We start from the raw sequence: 19,996 nt of genomic DNA on the forward strand, positions 1-19,996 counted from the left end.
AATAGTAAGACTCTAGAAAGCAACTAATCCCATTGTGACATAAGCACCTAAGATGAATAAAACAAACCATCCTCTGGAGATACCTACCCCCTCTCCCCTGACAGGAGAGAGGAAACCAGATGACTTGCTTACACTGTACATCTAACTTTCACAGAATTTAATTCTGTGATGTTAATTCCAGCCTTTGTATCATGCAGACATTTGTTCAAGTCTCTCTTACTTTTTCTCAGTGCAAACTCTTCATCTGATGGCTTCCGTTCTGGCTTGCGTTTGGGAAGCAGCTTTTTCATGGTTTTAGGGCTTTTACTGAGATCCTGTGCGGGGAAAATAAAAATAAAAAGAGTAGAGCTTCTCTACAATATTTCAAAAGTTCAATTTCTAAGGTGTATGCAGGAGTTACTAACTAAAAATCCTTTAACAGCACCAAAACTCAGTTTATTAATATTTTTTGGCACATCCGATTTGCCTGAACTGGCTGATTTCCTCTCTACCCTTCCTCCAACTATACACAAAGCCAGATATTTTACCTGTTCTATTAACAGAAATATACAGAACAGTTGCTGCAAAAGCATGCAGGCTGTTTGGGAGCTAGAGCGAAGGGAAGAGGCAGGCATACATTAACACAGTTTTTTTTTCCTTAACTTTTGAAGAGACAACCCATTTCACTTGTCTACTTAGAAGCAAGTAAAAAAGGTCCTAACAAGGAAGCTTTGGCAGGTAGTATACTCTTCAAAGCCAGAATTTGTAAATGTTTAGGTCTGTTCTTACAAAGCTCTACAGCAAAAAAAAAAAAAAAAAAAAGTACAGCAACAAATACAGCATTTCTGCTCAAAACGTGGTCATGCTAATTTACAGGAACAATGACAGGTTACAGGAACAAAAGGAATATACTGGTCTACCCCTTACCTTAAGGATACAAGACATCCTCTATAAAAATACAGAACAAGAAAGTAAAAAGGTGAATGAGCAGGACAGACCAAAGATGATGAAGATAGGTTTTGAACATCATTGTACGCTAAACACTGTAAAGATGATTGAAATTTTACCACATTGGAGAATTTAGTGCCCTACACATGAAAACATGAAAGGAATTTAACTTAAATTACAAAATGAGCATATAGTACAGCCAAACAGAAAAACCTCTTGTAGCAACTAAGCCTAAATACTAACCTTCCAATTGCAGATCACCTATCAGTTTTTCCCTGTTGTTTAGGGGATTTACAAAAGAAAAGAAAAAAAAGTCACACACACAGAGCCACCACAAAAAAAAAACCCAAACCACAGCCAGGCCACACTGGGGCACAGTGTTTAGGCTACAGTTTCTAAGAAACTGCAATTTACATGTCTGCAAAATAAAATTTTTCTGTCAGCATCTAATGCTTGCAGAATAAAATGTTCTTAGGCATAACTGCGTGATTCTTTCTGGGCCCTGTTGCTTCACACTAAATTAGTATCATGAGAACGACATGACAAAGATACTGAAACAGAAGATATCACCAAGTCACAGAACATCCAGTATTCTCCTCCTTACATATACGCAGACTTCCAACACAAATCTAACATCTTCTTACTATTTACAAAACCACACAAAATGTAGCGGCAGGACCAAATTAACCTACAGGCACCATCTTTTTGTGGTTAAAAACACCACATTTTATTTCTCTTGGAACAGATTCCTGTTTCATACAACAGCATCTTAAAGTCTAAGCTTCTTTTTTTTTGCTAACAGTAACATTAGCCATCAGATTCTTTTGAGTACAAAAACATTATGTATATTTTGACAGTTACCATTCTTTTTTTATTTTTTTAAATATGCTATTGTTACCTAGTCACAGTGGTAAATACTGAGGAACCGAGCCAATTATACCACCACAGCTGTTTAGAATGATTTGATACAGCACTTGGAAGCACCGTAAGATCCCTTACCCTAGATACTTTGCAGTGTGCTTAGCAAATAACTTACTTTGCAATAAGCCTGGATGATCAACGTAACAAAGGTATTGCTAGTTTGAAAAAAATAATAATAATAAAAAATCTTATTTATTAATTGTATAAAGAGTGGAAATAAGTGGAAGCACTTGGGGGAGGCGGGGGAAGCCTCTCCTAACAAGCCTTAGTATTTTCTGAGCTGCAAGACTAAATCCCTGCTTGAAATAAACAGCATTCACTAGTCCATTACCACTGATTCAGCATTGGCTGTTAAATCATCTTTATATAAAAACACGCACAACACTATGAAATGGTGGTGTGTAAAAAAGAAAGTTAAACTTCTCATTGTAGGCCTGCTACACAGTCGTATTTCTTGGCTGCTGCCTCTCACCTCTTTATAACAAAGAGCTGCTGAAGGCCGTAATGGAGGTGCGGGCCGTAAGCAGCTCAGGCTCCAAGGCTTGGGGGTTTTTGGAGGTTCCAGAGGTCCCCAGTTTATCGTGGTATGTGGAGTCCCATGATGTGACGGATGAGGGAGAGTGTGGTACGCAGGAGTCAGTGGTATTGGCTTGCTGTCTGAATGCTTGCTGGAGGGCGTTACTGGATGGGAAGGAAGCTGTCGAAGACACAAAGGTGATAGGAAGGGAAAGAAAGCATATTATTGTAATAAAGATATAATATCATCAAGGATTGGTGAAATAATCTCATTCGCTATCTAGTGCTTATGTTTATTACAGCTGGCCTTTAAAATTTTGACACTAAATTATTATTTGGAAAAATGGAGTGTAAAGAAATTTTTACTGTCTACCACAGACAAAGCACACACTAAAAAAGAACAGCTATGAGCAGCCCTGCTCCCACTTCTCTCACCACTAAGAATGGAGCTAAATTTAGCTCCATTCATATCCAACAACTCAAATGCAGAACCCAAAAGAAGGTACTTAAAGAAGTTGTTTCTCCACAGTCTGTCAAATACATCACCAATTAAAACCTACCGTTCTAAGGATACTTAAGAGATGATGACATATTACTTGGTCAAAATAGAAGTAATCATAATGAATTTTCTTTTACCCCATTAAACTATTACACCAAGATCTAAGCATTTTATTCTTTGTTCACACAATTAAAAACAGAATGATCTTTTGACCTATTAAACTACAGGCATAACATTCAGTTCTTGTTACTAATGGCTAAAAAAATGCTTTACACTGTAGTATATTTCCCAGATAACCTAATTCTGCATATACTGATCATTCACTTCAATCCAGAAGCTATTTATTACCGTGTGAGATGGCACAGAGTGAGGTTTAATGGTGGGATTCCCAACAGTCGTGACTTTGGTTTGCTTCTGCAGGTGATCCACCCATTCATGCAAATCTTGTTGGTTGTTACAAGACACTAGTATCCTTTCAATCATATTTCCTAGGTGACAGAAAACAGATGATGTAGGAAACTGCAGAAAAACTTAATCTGACATGATTATAAAGACATTCATTTCCTGAAACATTATATTCCCTAAGTACTAAGCAAAAATTTTAACCTCTATTTTCAGTACAGCAGCATCTCACTTTTCCAGGTTGCAACAGACATTTCCTCGATGTATTTGTTCCTGTGCCAAGCATAGGAGTTCTACCTTTTTTCCCCCACTTCTAATAATTAAACACAGCCTTTAACGGTAAGAAATAGATGTAGGAGACAGGCTCATCTAGCAGCCTTACGCTTTGCCATCTTCCACAGGAAAGCCAGCAGATAGCCTAAAATGTCATTCTTGAGCCTATAAGCTACAATATAGGAAAAGTTATAAAATACAGTTCACTGATCTTCTCTCAGAAAAAGGCATAAAGTTGGTCTGAACCTAGTACTAAAGCTCAGGCAAAAGTTACTTGGGAAAGCAATCTTAACCAAAGATTACTTTAATTTCTGCAGTTAACTCCATTTTAACCCATCACATTCCTCGTCTGAGGTCAGCTGCATAGCTATTATCTCAGAAGAACAAGCATCATCAACAGCTTTTTCCCTCTGCCACATAGCACTGATGTGTGATACTGCCTGCCACTTGAGAGGGTCAAAATTACTTAAATGCAGCCTGCTTGGAGTAGGAATTGATCCAGGAAGTGAATGAAGGTAAGAAGCTCCACCATGTGGACCCTGCTCCCACTGTCCTTTAAATCCCCCAAGGAAATAAGGTACATGCTGAAACAAATGACTTAACAAACAGAAATTGCCCAAAGTAAGCACAACGGCAACCATCATTAGCAGAGATGCTAAAGGTCTCTCAGGAAAGAGGTCAACCCATTTCTAGAAGAAAGCTTTTGCTTAAAGCTCTTCCAGAATCTCTGGAATTTCTTTTCTTCCAGTGAGTAGCATACTTTGAACTGCTTCATTATAAAGGACCTTCTCCAAGGCTACTGCCTCCATCATTACAATAAAGAAATTTGGGGATGAATCCCATGCAAAGACAGTTTAGCTGCTTAAGACAAGCAGTAAAAAGCAGCTTTCAAGTGAGGCTCTGGGTAGCTGCCTTACAAAATTTGTATAATCACAGGATGGTTGAAGCTGGAAGGGACCTCTGTAGGTCATCCACCTCCCTGCTCAAGCACAAACACCTAGAGCCAGTTGCCCGGGACCGTGGCCAGACAGCTTTTGAGTATCTCCAAGGATGGAGATGTCTCCAGGCAACCTGTGCTAGTGCTTGGTCACCCTCACAATGAAAAACTTTCTCCCTCTGTTCAGACAGAACATTTGATGTTTGAAATTGCATATCCTGGAGTAAGTAGTAAATAAAAATATTTATGGTCAATACCTGATATTTCAAATGCATTTTTATGGTTTTCACTGTCTTCTAGCTTTGTGATAGTCATTCCTGTCATTGGCAGTTTTCCCTAAAAAAAAAAAAAAAAAAGGCAGTGACACTGAAGTTAAATCCAAAACACACAAAAACATTACCAAGTAAAGAATATATAAACTTCAAGCTCTGAACAAAGACATAAACAGTAAATTGGCAAACGCACACACACTGATGGGTTTAAAAACATTTAAAAATCCACACAAACACCTCATAATGGAAGTTTTTAATACGCCGAACTTCTGCAAATGACACCTGTGACTTCAATGAGTCTATTTGATACCTATGCAGGCTATGAAATCCATACAAATGTCATAGTGGTCACTCATCATAGCCTCAGGTTCTTGGAATCGAGACCTTCAGGGTCATCCATATTACATGATTAGAGGCAATGGTGACTCATCTTTAAGCACATTTGTTTGCAAATGGTTTGATTAGCTCTCAAGATAAGGTTTGTGGTACAAGTAGATTTAGAAAGGAAGATTTCACTAAACAAATGCATCAATTATTTACTGAAGATTTACGTCTCTAATAACACCACTACCAAATTCACTCACAGAAATATTTGAGGAAAGAAAAGCAGTAAAAATACCTTTAAATTTGTAAAGTTTCAGAAGAACGTATTAATTTTGCAGAAGATAATGTCTCATTTTAAACCCAGTCAAGCTGGGGAAAAAAAAGTCAGTTTAGGATAACTTTCTGACCCTTTAGAAACACAGAAGAATAAGTAAGACTGAGTATTGTCAGGATGAAAGGGTTTACCAAAAATGCAACTTTAATAATAAAATTCTTTAAGACAGATCCTGTATTCTCCTGCACAGAAACACTATTCAGCACATGCTGGCAAAAGTGCAAGTACTACGTACTGTGGAATTTTGGCTCCATTGAAGGGAAAAAACCCCACAACTCTTTTTTTTCTTTCTTTCTTCCTTTTTCTTTCCTAATGACTGCAGAATGGACAAAGGTTTCTTAGAAGCTTGGAAACTAAAAATTACTTGATATTCTGTATGCACAGAGCATGCTCAAGCCCAAGATGCCAAAGAGAAAGGAAGAGGTTTTTTGCAACAGCTTCCCCACTGAAGGAAACGTGGTGGCATCGTGCACTACAATGCAGCCTAAAACACTCTCTCCTGTTTTTCCGTGTTTGCTGGTTCATGAATAACACAGCATACAGCCACAATGAAAGAGAGCTGCAAGAACTGCTGACACGGGTGAAGAGGAAATATGGGGATACACCAAGCAAAAGACTGGTGACAGAGAACAAAGATCACCTGAGCTACATGCAGAGAAGTACTAAGTCAGCAAAACACAAGAGAAAATGGAACTGAACTCATGAGTCATTTATATTCCCTTTCTTTCAACAAAATTGTGAAGCCATCTTGTAAAGTATGGTTTGTGCCCCTTGTAACTTCAGTTTACCACTGCTAGAAGTTCTCCCAATTAGCTCATGCAGCAGATATCAGCAGCCTCAGCCAGAACATCTGAAGCCTACTGATAACTGGAATATTCAGAAATACAGGGACACTGTCATGTAGGATGCTGACTCCAGTGGCATCGTTTCCCTGGGAATGACTGAGGGAGCTGCATCATCTTCTGCTCGTATCCGTCCCAGTTCTGAGACAAGAACCTTAGAAGAAAAGTCCAGGCGGCCCATGTTATGCAATCCAGACACAAACAGTGATGAAATAATTTTGCCTTGCTGTGAATATGCAGTCACTAATATTTGAGAAGTTCTCACTGTTGGGAAAAATCACGTGAGAAGTTATGAGGAAATTAAGTTTTGCATTCAACAGAGGGTTGGACGGCAAACACGAAGAAAGGGTTGTGGCCATACTGAGCAGAAGCTGAAGACAAATGCACAGAAAATTGCTTATTTACTGAACAATGCTGTGCACCTGGGGGACAAGGTGGGAGAGGGGAGGAAGAAATGTGATGTACAAAAGGAGAGCAAAATTAAGCCTAACAGATTCATTGTTTAATTTAATATTGTTTGTTAATACACTAAATTTCCAGTCAGTTGCCTTTGTAACCAGCACACAAGTATCTTCCTTCGTCAAGAATTCTGGATGTGCCACTTGAGATACAGAGCTCACCTGCCTTTTCCAGTATCTTTTTTCCATCCGTGTTGGGATAAAGCACTGGCCAAAAATTCTGAAGAGCAGCACAAAGCTAAGAGAAACGTGATTGTGCGTTTGAACTATCTAATGCAACACAGTCTCAGACAAATCCAGCTACTACCATGGCAGGTAAGATATGAATCCAAACATGAATTTTGGAATTTAATTGCTCTTAAAAAAGTCACACAGTCTGTGACTGGATGTAGCCAATCACGTAGGAACCTGGAATGACTATGCTTCAGCATTCCTTCACAGCAGGCAAATCAGTGCTCAGGAGAAAGGAACAAACTGCTCGAGAGCCTGATTTACAGAAATACTTACAGCAGGTGATATCTCAGGCTCCTTTTAGAACTTTTGGTGTTTTACTGTGATGTCTGGAAACCACATAACAATATTTGAAGAACATTTATAAAGATTTCAGAAACTCGTGCACCGTGCATTTGCTTTAACTTCACCTCTCAGGGGTCTTTGGAACTACACACCCAAAATGCAAGTGCTTCTGCAAAACATGTCCTAGAGCTACCGGGGAGCCAACCCAATCGGCACTGATCCTCCTGCACTATAGCAGAGTTGCTCTATTTCTGCAGTGGGCAAACAGGCAAGAAGTATTCAGCTGGGAAACTTGCTAGAGAGCTCGAAGACAATGTCTACCAGCAGCAAGTAGTGCATTTGTGAAACACCTGGTGCTAAGGACCTGAAGGCCACACGGGATGCATTTCAGGTGGTGTTACAATGGGCCAGCTCTAGGCTGGGGCCACGGACTGAATGCCAATCCATGTACTTCATCTGCTCCAGTAGTTGTACAAATCAAGTACGCTTTTGGAGCACGCCTTCCAGTTCAGCTTCATCCAGAGGGAATCCAGTCTGAGCCCTGAGATTATGTCTACACTGGGACTCAAATAGCAGTAAACAGGGAAAACTAGAAGATTCATTTCAAAAGTGCTCTGCTGATTCAAAGATAAAACGCTAATGTAGACACACCTAAAGAAACAGAAGGTAGCACAGCCTAACTCACACCAGTGCAAGCTTAGGAGTGCTGTATAGTTTGTTAAGACTCGAGCAGCAGTCAGAAGAGCACTAACAAACCTGTACAACAGCGTCCTTTTCCTATGTAGACCTAAAAAGCTACCAATGCTTCCTCTCATTAGCTAGTACTAACAAGGTAAAAAAACCCTTGCTGATAGTCACAGCTGCAAAAATCATAGCCAGGCTTCTAGCCCAGAATTTTATAAAACAGATGACCTGTTCCTATTGCAGAAATTACCTTTTATCTTTATAAATGCAGAAGTTTAATAATCCTTCCAAGTTTTCTATGAAATACCATTTAGAAAAAAGCCACCCCCCTCAACACATTTATACGCATATGTACAGGGATTACTTTACCTGATAGATAAACCCACTCATTCTCGGGCTGGCAGACAACATTAGCAAAATGTTAGGGAAGAGAAGGAGATACCTTTCATTCTTTTCCTTATCAAAAAAAGAAAATGAAAAAGTAAATACAACATCACAAGCTCCCTCCGCCCTTTTTCTGGTTTATATTATTAAAAACTACCATCAATGTTACAACTCCATAATTACTCCATAAATATTTGCTCCTGGCAAAATTAACTCTCCATAGAATTTTACGGGGGGGGGGGGGGGGGGGGGGGGGGGGGGGGAGGTCGGTCAGAATTATTTGATTTTCTGTTTGAAAAGTGCTAGTAACACACACCTATACTTCTTCCTGGAGAGTACAGTCTAGTATTTTAAAATAGAAGTTGTACAGTCTGGGTGAAATACTGACCTTGTTTAACATAACAACTGTTTTGCTGATTTCAGCAAAAACCAAAATTACACACTGGATATATTTCTTAATATAATTTAGATGGATGCTGTTATGGTAATGTCAAGACCATGGTGTCTCAAATTGGAGAGATCAGATTTTTGCATCATGTTGGATTATGCCCCAACATATGGAAAAAAAAAACCACACAAATATATCAATTGACAAAGCCACTGTCTCAATTTCAAGCATCTTTGCAAAGCAGTACTAGTCTTTACCAAGTTTTAGTGTTTCTATCTGGTTTTCAGTAAAGCTTTATTCATGTCAATATCATTTTAAAAAAGACAAAACCAAAACCAATTGCTTTTGCACAAATGAAGCTGTTCTATATCTAGTCAAAAAGCTGTAATGCTATGCAGAAACTTCTAAAAGTCTATTCTGTTTGACATTTTAGCTCTTGATTGAGGGGGTGGGGTGGTGTTTTGTTTTTAAGACTACAAGAAGAGACATGACTGCAGAAGATGCACTATCAGCTCTACTGAATCTTTCTTATTTATTTTAACACCTAACAAAATATTTGAGAGAAAAATATCAGGTGATGAATTCTGAAATATTCACTTGCATAAACACTTTTCTCTTTCTTCATATTTATGGACATCTGTGTTCTAAGGGAGGAAACTGACTGAATGAGGTTGCAATTCAAAAGCCCCCACCAAGTTCAAAGCTTCATTGATTTTACAGGGGAACAACTGACAGTAAAAACATGTCAGTAACCTATGTAACATTTTCTTTCTGTTAGCACTCACTTTTAAGATTATTCTAACATTATTTCTGGTAGGACAACCTTTTTTTTGTGTGGTTTGTTTGGTTGGTTTGTTTTTAAAAAAATCACCCCAGACTTTGCAGTGTCATCTTTGACTTTCTAATGCCTCTTCTTATTCTAGTTCCCCAAAACCACTTGATTCTTAAGCTTGTATTTAAAAATTTACTACTTGAGCGAAGTGCCCAAAACAGTGAGGAAAAAGTGTGCCTCAGACACCTTCTAATACAAAACTTAAAGTTTTTGTTATTTAAAACACGCCGTAATAACTGCTATGCAAAATGATCCTGTAACATAACTACACATGGAAAATCCTGTTTAATTATGCACTTTGAAAACAGTCCTGCAAAATCATCTTACAATGTTTATAACTGCTATATTCGGTTACATTTCAGTAAATTTTACAAATGAGACCATCCATCTTCAAGGAAATTTATTTCACGTTTTGTAATAAAAGCCTTAAATCAGTAGAGAAAGATTTTAGTCTAGATTAGTATCTCTGAAGCATTCTGTTTATTTCTGCTGCATAATGATTGTAATTAATTTTATTCAAAATGGAAAGAAAGACCAACAGTAAAGAAGAGAAGGACATTACCTCACTTCCAGCACACTGAATCATGACCTGGGACATGTAAATCACATTGCCAAGTGTTTTAATATCCTCTCCCTCCCAACAACGGATAGCTTCTGTCAGTATTTGTAGTTCAAGTTCTTTCCGTTTCCGTACTTCTTGACATTGTGCCTAACAAACATAGGGAAAAATACCATCTCTACCAACTCTATCAATTTGGAGCAGGTTAAGGGTAGAAATACCAGTACAGTTATATTTACTGTTGTGCTTGTAGCACACAAGACAGCACCTAACTTGAAGCATTTTCATTTAGATTACTATTACCGATAATTCTTATAAAACTAGTTTTGCTAACTTCAATATTATTACTTTTCCTTTCAATACACTGACTTCAATTACCATTCCAAATTCATAGTCATAGCTCTGTTTCTCAAATTTCTCCTTTCTTTACATTTTAAATTTTTGTACTTCCAACCAAAAATGGCTAGGCTCAGCAGAAAAGAGTAACACAGCTGTCACATATACATGTAACTATACAACAAAGCATCTTTCTTTAGCCACGCCAATTGTGCAAACTACGAGTGTGTATAACCTTGTGTCCCTGTTTTTATTAAATGCCTCCAACCTACTCTAGTAGCTGTACTCCCATTCACTTGAATTTTTCTTAGTCAGAATTGTTTCCTCTTGTTTGTAAAGCACCCAACAGAATGGGATTCCCAAACCTCTTCTGAACACAGATAACACTAAATTTCTGCTTTAAAAAATAAAAAAATAGAAAATGCCAGGTTACCACCAGCACACACTCCTAACGGGAAACACAAAACATTGTTTGTTGTAACTGAGATTGCATTAAACATACGCTTATTGCAGTCGACTTTTTTTTTTTAAAAGACAGTAACAGACAGCTCATCTGTTCAAATTAGGCTTCCTACTCCAATTACTACTAGAAATTCAATATCTTCTGAACTTCACCAGCACTTTCCCCTTCATCCTCTCTCCCGCAACTCCACCACCATTCCCCTAGAAGGAATGCACTTTAGAAAAACCTCAGAAGATACACTCAATTGTTGTAAAGAAGCCCTTCTTCAGGATACTAGTTATGCTAGCACTAGCAGAAAGGGAGACGAAGCACAAGCGAGAGGACTGAATGCTTGCGTAGCTCTTACATCAATAGTCTATTTGCTGTAACTCCCCTGCAAATTACCATCTTTAGCTCTGCCCACAAACAGCATCAATTTCCAGGCTCTCAAAAATTTCTTATACAAACATTTACAAAAAAGCTTCACTTTTTTAAAGCAATAGAGGGGGATGAAATTAGAAAACATTCTACTTAAAATATATCATCTATTTTTTATCACTCTTACAGAAAGATTTTTGAAGGCAGTCATGGATTTTTGAATGTCTGGACGATCCGGATGATAATCCTAAAAACAACGGAGAAAACATACAATAAAAACTTTAGTTCTAGTAAAATTAATAAAAAAAAATTTAAAGGCTTAACTAAAAACAAACAAACAATTATGTAAAATAGAAGTTGTAGACCTATCTGCTCTCTTTTCTCAGCCGCCTTATTCTTATATCAAACACTGGTGGCTTGTAGTAAAAATGAAGAGTCACTTATAACATTCCTACTTATACTTAAAATAGAGCCAAGGAAGTTTTACAAGACCTAGTGGATAAGACATTTTGAAATCCTAATACGAAAGTGTTTGTTTTAAAGAGGTTTTTTTGGCATGTTAGCTTTGTCACAAACTAGAGTCCTCACAGACTAATATGTTCCATTGTTACTGACTGACAAACCAAATTGTGTGACAAGACAAAGACCCATACACTTTCTATTTCTCTCCCTCCTTCACACTCCAAAACTCTAACCTATAAAATGCAAAGGCGGAAACAGTAGCTCCTCCAACACCTTCCTATATTGGAAAGATCATTTTTGGACAGCGTTCAGTAGAAGTCAAAGGGACTATTTTGGCAACATGTTCGATGCGCTGAGGTCCTAAGATGAGAAGCAGCACTCCTTCTACAAGATAAAGTAGCCTCAAGTAGTATGCAGGAGACACATTCAATGTCAAGTCAACCAAAGACCCTGCAAGGCTGTTCTAGGAGTGAAGATTAGCTTCTCTGGCTAGTTTTACTTTAAACTTTTAGCTTTTAAAGGAAGTTTTACTGCACTAAGTTTTAAACCATTGCAGCCCATATTTTAGAAGGCTGACGGAAGAGCAAACAAATGTAATTTTGGGTCCCATCATGTTTGACATGTACCTTTAAAATAATTGTTGTCAAATCATCATTAAGCTGGAACATAAATGCTGATAAGATATACCTCCATGTGCCTTTCAAGTTCTTTGAGTAACGTGGGGTATTTATCCAGACGCATAAAAGGTTTGCTGAGGCCCGTGGTCAGTACAAGGATCCCAGGGCTGTTGGCACCTTTCATCTCCATGAATTCTCCTAGCTCCTCACTGCGTACACAAGATATTTAAGCAAATTAAGATCAAATTAACAAGACAATTAAAATTACATTGGATTCTTCACTTCAGTCTTTCATCCGCAATGAATTCTGCCAATAAAACAAGAGGCCAAATAAATCAAAAAATAACTCAAGTACAACTTAAGTGCTGTGATCAGTTTCTGCATTAAATAAAATACAGGAACAAAGACATTTGCAGATTTGGGGTCCATCCAGGGAACAACAGACATAGGATCAAACCCACCGTTCTAGGCAACTGATGCTCAAAGACAGCTCCTAAATGCTACCCTATCCAAGCAATGATTACAGAATAAAGCCATTTGCGCTATACTTTATTACTCAGCTCTTTATTCTAGTAAAATGACATCTGACCTTAGAGGTGGTTTACACAGGTAATACACAAGCATAAATGAGTCAATGGCTTCATATTTAATCAAGCATCGATATTTTTAAGGTGTCAGGCACTAATAGGAAGACACAGAATGTTTCAGAACCTTTTTTCCTCCCACACTTACATGTTTAATGACCTCATCTCACACATCCACGGTGTTACTGCGAAATGACCAACTAACCAACAGCCCTACAAATGGTAGGCCATAGTAGAAATAATTACTGTGCAATCTATTCTCAAACAAGTTAGGGTTTCACTGAGGGTTTACTTACACAACACACTTGTTTTGACAGCAAAGCTGCTGTAAGAAATCCATGCTCTTCAAATATCATGAACTGCTACTTCCCCTATCCAGATGTTTTTTTATATTTGAATCATTTCCAAGAACTGGCCCAGCCCCTCAACTTTTTACATTAACTCAGTTAAAAAAGCAGCGCATCCTGGGAATTTCAGCTCACTTTGCTATCAAGGAAACTTAAAATAGCTACATCTTCTGCTTCCTTATAAAGCAGAGGTTTTGGAGGACTATGGTGGAGGACAAGCTTTTCTAGAGTTTAAATGTTCAGGAACAAAATGAGCCCCCTCTGTAGGGAAAGGAAGGTACGGCAGCACCTGGGCTGATTTCCAGGCTTCAGAAAATACAAGTTGCAGAAGAACATGGGATTCTAAAGACAAAATCTAAACAAAGGAAATTCAGAAAGCCACTTATTAAAAAGATGATATCATCTTGCATTCAAGCTGTGTCATTCTAGACGTCTGCAGATGGGGTTGCTCATGTTTTGAGCCCTTGTTATAGTAAATTAACTAGTTCTCAAAAAAACCCCCCACAAAAAACAACACTACTCTCATGACAGTCGTGTAAATTCTACTCTAAGATGTCCTGAAAGTCCTTACTTTCTACTGATCAATAGCATTACGCTCCTGTAAATCAGAATTACTACTTAAAATTTCCCCCCCCCTCCTTGGTTATTGGCATAGTCTCATTTTTCAAAAGAAGCCTTAGCCAGCTACAAGATTCAGTACTTTTAGAAAGTATAAAACCAGCGTCAAACACCAAACAGCAATAAAGGAGGAACACTTGTACATTATGGCCACATTAACAAAAAGGGAAGGGCAAAGATCTCCAAACCTAGGTCACAGCATTTCTATGCAGAAGTGAAAGCAAATCTTGAACTGCTCAGTTTCCCTACGAAAAAACCAGATAGGACACTGCCATAATACACATGCTCAATTATCAGTGAGTCATGCTATATAAAAGCATTACATAGATTAAGACAAAACAGACCTCCCTACCTCCCCCAAGACACACACACTCCTTCCCATTTCAGAACAAGTGACACTTTGCTTATTAATGTCATTTGTCCAAATAGATGGAGAGCAGAACAAGAACATGAACCATCACCATTCCACACGGATCTCTCTCCTCCCAGCTGCTAATGCTTCCCCAAGTTTACAGAAGAGAAGGTACTTTTCCATACAGTTTACTCCAATGTTTACTTGTCTTCAGATTAGTTAATTGGTATTTACTTACACTACCATGCTTAAATACATCCAGCACCATTTCCGAGTTGTCAGGTCTGACATAACCTTACACAACCTCTTTTAGAACACTTCACCCCCATTCTAACCAGGCCCAGGCACTCCTCAGTGCATACATTTGTGCAATTTCTGCTGAACTCAACTGCAGAGTCAAGAAAGCGGGTAAAGGGATTTCCCAGCACCTGCTTTGCATTTTAAAGATGCAAAGAGAAGGGCTGGGCACCCTTGAGAATGCCCACAGCTCCACCAAGCAGACCTTGCTACATCCCTCTGAAGCAACATCTATCAGCAACCCTAGGCCTCCTAAAATCAGCTTGTGACATGATCAGGTTTTAGCCAGAATTAAAACCCACTGAAAAACCTCCTACGGTACCTTGCATGGAAAAATTATTATAATGCACCACAGATAAACCCGAGTACTTTTCTAGCTTGAATTTAGATTTAAGAAGTAAAGCTGGCCAACTCTGAATACCTAGAGCCTGAAGACCCATTTTGCCTTACACTTTCTTAGTCACAGCCCTTACTCAGCATAAAAATCACACCAACTTCAGAACCTGACAACTGATGCTGGTGGCACCCTAAACAAGACTAAGGATTTTGACTCATACTTATGCTTTGGTTTTACAGCGTTACCAGCTACTTCTTCACTGAGGATTCAGGCTAATTCGCTGGAACACTAAGCTGAATGGCTACGGTGTGGTGGCACGTCCTCTACTCCTGACTCTGCTAAAGGGAAGCAGCTGTTTCCAGCAAACAAGGGTATGGTGCCCAGTTTCCACAGAAAGCTTGACCAAAGCTCACCCGTTAAAGCCCATCTGTCTCAAAGCATTCAGTGGTTTTAAATTTCAATTCAGTGTGTGTACGACACCGATCATGTGTACGCTACTGCTTTTTTTTTTTGTTTCATCCATCAGTTCTTCCTGTAAGCACCTCCACCCATGCCAACATCAAAGTTAGAGTACCTATGGTACTTGATATGTATCTTCAAGCAAACGTTTAAACTAATTCTTTGCATTTTGTTTGCTTCAGCAGATGCACAGCCCCTGCTGCCTAACTTTATCAACTATTCCCTTTATACATTATCAGCTCTTCCTCCCCATTTCAGGCAGCACAATCCATACCCATGTCTACGCAGCTTCTCTTTTCTCCCCAACACACCAGTACATTCTACAGGACGTGCCAATTGCAAATACCACAGGCCATTCAATTTAACATTGTTCTGAACAGCACTGCTTTTTGCCTTTAAATTGCAAAGACGCAAAAATCCTCATTCCTAATTATTTCGGCTATCTCCATGCTGCTGGGTACAGACAAATGCATTATATAAATGGTATTTGCTGAGCTATCCATTAACACAATGCTTTTTTTTTTTTGCCTTTTTTTTTTTTATTTAATGCCTCTACAGTAGGAGAAACATTGGTTGCCATTTCACCCACATTCACATTTCTAATTTTCATTATCACTGTTCCATTTCTTCCCGACTTTGGTACTACGAAACAGACGTGCCAGAAAACAGGAAAAAACTCACTGTAGCCTGAATTAAAATCGACTACTTGGAAACCTGATATTATCTTGTTTTCGCTGTCTACTCTGCAGTTCCTTTAACTAAAACACACTGTGTGGTTACGCAATGTTGCAGCAGTTTCCAGGCCATTCACTGCTCTTCGACACAAGATACTTGATTGTTTATCACCTCCTTTTTACTTAATCACAGTATAGGAACCTACAGAACAAGTTTTAACCTCAGCTCACTCGAAATGCACACAAAGTCCTGAAAAACACGTTTAGCAATGCCATCATCAGGAAGCGTTTTACACCAAGCAGTGCTAATAGGTGTAATTAAAACTGAATGACATAGTTTTCCTCCCAACATTCCCAAGAGGACAATGTTTTCTTTCATACGCTTCTGTGCTTCCCTCTGACAAGTTTTGACATGCCCGCTCGTTCAAACTCTAGTATGAACACCCCCCCCCCGACACACACACTTTTAATACAATAGTACCCAAAATTTTGTCTGAGCAGTTCCATCATGCAGACCCCATTAGCAGTCTACTCATGCTAAACCAACCTGCTACCTCTGCAGCTTCATGGACATAAAGTATCTGGCAAAATGGATGTTCCTTTAGCTCAAAGCTTAAAGTGAGCATCCTTCATTTATTCACAAAGGACAAATACAATATAGAACATAATGGAAAGGTTTACTTTCAATAAAATATGGGTGAGTTAAAATATTGTTTGAATATGACAACAGTTCACAACCGTTTTTTAATTAATAGCAGCTTAACAGTCAGTGTTGTTAGCTTAAGAGCACAGCTGCTTTGCCAAAGACAATGGCTCTTTCATGTCACAATTTCAATGGATGCCTGCAAGTACCACACTCTCTTAGGCAGTATATGCTAAATAAAACTCTGGCCCACAGCTAAGCAGTGCATTTTTGAAAAGGTATCATTTAGCTGAACAGGACAAACTTTTAAACAGTGAAATCATCAACTTAGTCACAACTGCTTAAATAAGTAGCTTTTCAGAAAGAGACAGCTGAGATTTGAATTCACTACTTGCGTCATTTTACTGAATAAAATGCAGAGAAGCATACAAAAGTGCTGTGCTTCACTTATCCTGAAATCTCGTGCTGAAGAGTTCTCCCCATTCCAAACTAGAGTTAGTTCACAGCTTGAGATATTTTAAAGGTCACCATGAAAAGTGTCTTTAAGCCCTATTAATATATTCAAATCTTCCTTAGTACAGCTGCCTCAAAAGCTGCAAATCAGACTGGGGGGAGGGAAGAAAACAAGTTCAGATGTGCCTACTGTAGCAGAAGGCAGAAAAAGAAAAAAGCCATTTAAACTCGAGGAAAGCACATCCAGGAACTAAAACGTACACGTTTAAAATTACAACTTACACTTCTGAAGCAGGTCTCTGCTTGTAATAGATGGAGCACGAGCTATCACTGCTGAGGGGTCTGAGGACTGCACACAGGCACCGCATTTTGAGAGCGTTGTGGCACAGCTTGGCTCAGCAACCCCTCAACCGCAGCTTTTAATTTCCTAGTGCTAAACTTCCCAGTCAAGCTCCTCTCCCGGGGACTGTTGCTTGGCGTATGACATCAGCCTGCACACTTGCAGGCTCAGGGATGCACCAAAGTGGGGGAGGCACAAAGAGTTTTCTGACTCAAGCTGATCTGTATTCCTCGCTCCAGTTACTCGGAGTAATTGTGATGTTTCAGCTCCACAAATTTTATCCAGACTGCTAGGTCTGTGATGCAAGTGTAGAATATGCTTTGGACGTGTTATCTAAGAGAACAGGAGAATCTAGCAAAATTAATGTTTGAACAAGCAAAGATTTGTGAATAGCTTTCTTCCAGCTGAGAACTGGCTCGACACTTGCCACTTTGCAAAATTAAAAAAAGCAGGCGTGTATTACTAATTTTTGGCTGCCCTTTCATCAAATTAAAAAATTTTGGAAACGTTTTTCTTCCATTTTGTTTTAAAATAAACATGGTGCTGTTTAAACAAAGTAAAAAAAGCTTAAAAACCTGCCCCCCCCAATAATTACATACTTAATGCTGATTACATTGGGTCTGTGCTCTCCATACTTCTTCAGAAGAGTTTTATGTCCACTGATCAGTGGGGCCTGTTAGACTCTTTTTTCCATTATGTTATCCACCCTTCAGTGAGTTCTATACTCAAATATCTTTCCTCTTGTGATTTTGGATGCAGTCCACAAAGTCCCAAGTCCTAGCTTCTGCCTCCTTTTTCTTTGCTGGAGTTTCCCCTCGCACTGAACTTTGTGGCTTGTGATCTTCCCCAGGTAGGTAACATCTCATGTTCCTGGGACTCCTTACTCCACTGCAATTATCCATTTCTGTACTTTGTATCCAACTGGGTTTTTTAATTTATTTGAGGGAAAGTCATTCTTTCATGCCTTAGGTTGCTCATCCTGTTTCTTCTCTTACTGGAAGGCAAGCATATGTCTATGATCAGAAGCACACACAGCATCAATGCTACTTTGACTAAACACTATGCCCTCGAGGCAGTCCTGCTCTCACCAGCTAGCAAAATTCTCTCCAAAAATAACACCTACCCTTGGACTTGAACTGGGATTCTCAAGAAAAACTAAGGCATATTAGAAACTGAAACCTCATACAATGCAGCCAAAGAGGTACGACTGTTACAGAATAATGTAAATAACGTAGGGATCACGTACAGCGGCACTATAGCCCCGATGAGAGAAGGAAACAAAGAGAACAAGGTAAGAGGCAGTGGTGGAGACATGCAAAACACTGATCTCTGCAAGAGCCACCACTCAGCTGTACCTGACCAGCTCCACCCCTTCAGCTCTAGCCAGTGGCTTAAGACACAATTACAAGACACGATGACAGACCAAAGGAAAAATGACAATTCTTAAAAATTCTTGATTCATTACACAGAAAGAATTTTAATTCTGGAAAAAATATGCAATGGCTCTGAAACAATTCCTGAGACAAAAAGTACCTACCAAATTTCAAGACTGTATGAAATCGGAGAAACTATGTTGAGTACCAACTCTAACACCTGGATAAAACTTAGTGCTACAACTGGAACCAAGAAGAGAATCTGCTCCCAAACTTAATAGAAAGATTGTTGTTGTTGTTGTGATTATCAGAGGCAAATACAACCTCAGAAACATGCAGCTCTGGAACCTGAACTGCTGTATGGGCTGTATTAGGTTTTATTTCCATTTCTGCATATTTATATACACTCAGGTCTCTAATGATATTAATTTCAATAGTTTGACTATTAATAATTAACTTAAGGAAATGAAAGATGTTTGCGGCTTTGAAGATTTGAACATGAAAAATCTCTTATTAATATAATTAACCCCTTCACCCCCAACTGTGTATTTATATAAACACACATATATATGAATATATGCACACACACCCTTATTTTGTACTAATTGAATAAAAGCCCCCATGTTGCTGCTACATATGATCAAGAAGCAAATGACGAAGAAGAGAGAGGAAACACAGGCTGGCATTCATACTGAATGGCATTTAAAAAAAAGAAGAAAAAAAAAGAAAAAAAAGACAGTCACATTCCAGCTGAATGCCCCTTTTACATCTCCAGCCCCATCCCAAGTCCTGCTATCTAGAATCGACCTCACAAAAATGCTATTCAAAAAAAGAAGCTTTTGACTAGAAGTCCAAAATAATTCCCAGTAACTTAATATCATCAGGTTTTACCTAAAGATATGCATACACACACAGAGCCTTTACCAGGTGTCAGTAACATTTTAACAGGTATTACAACACTGCTTGAAGAACATGCTTGATACTTCAGAAAATGACATATAAAAACCTCATACGTGTAATATTCCATCAAACCAGATGATTGCTTACAATTTTGATGTTACAATGATCCAACTGGTTAAAGAAACAATACAGTTAATGCTTAAAAATTATAGCAAATTTCCTTTAAGTTGTTTTTAGTCAGTGACAGCAAAAACACAAGAATAAAACTAATGTATTTTATAGAATAAAAAAACAAAACAGAGGTAGAGTTTCTGAA

The 19,996-nt window shown here is 38.5% G+C and overlaps 1 protein-coding gene across 5 annotated transcripts in view; it reads right to left on the reverse strand.

Moving 5' to 3' along the window:
* Positions 1–19,996, reverse strand: part of ARHGEF7 (Rho guanine nucleotide exchange factor 7) — a 129,066-nt gene that overhangs the window by 22,167 nt on the left and 86,903 nt on the right. For all 5 annotated transcript variants that reach the window (XM_076360892.1, XM_076360895.1, XM_076360912.1 and 2 more), the window contains 8 exons: positions 12,374–12,512; positions 11,412–11,471; positions 10,072–10,218; positions 8,275–8,361; positions 4,733–4,811; positions 3,212–3,351; positions 2,321–2,545; positions 221–314 (listed from right to left, as the gene is read on the reverse strand). In XM_076360892.1, coding sequence (XP_076217007.1) covers positions 221–314; positions 2,321–2,545; positions 3,212–3,351; positions 4,733–4,811; positions 8,275–8,361; positions 10,072–10,218; positions 11,412–11,471; positions 12,374–12,512 — 971 coding nt within the window. The remainder of the gene's footprint in view (positions 1–220; positions 315–2,320; positions 2,546–3,211; positions 3,352–4,732; positions 4,812–8,274; positions 8,362–10,071; positions 10,219–11,411; positions 11,472–12,373; positions 12,513–19,996) is intronic.

The sequence above is a fragment of the Aptenodytes patagonicus genome, chromosome 1 (genome assembly GCF_965638725.1).
Source record: "Aptenodytes patagonicus chromosome 1, bAptPat1.pri.cur, whole genome shotgun sequence".
Classification (NCBI taxonomy): Eukaryota; Metazoa; Chordata; class Aves; order Sphenisciformes; family Spheniscidae; genus Aptenodytes; species Aptenodytes patagonicus.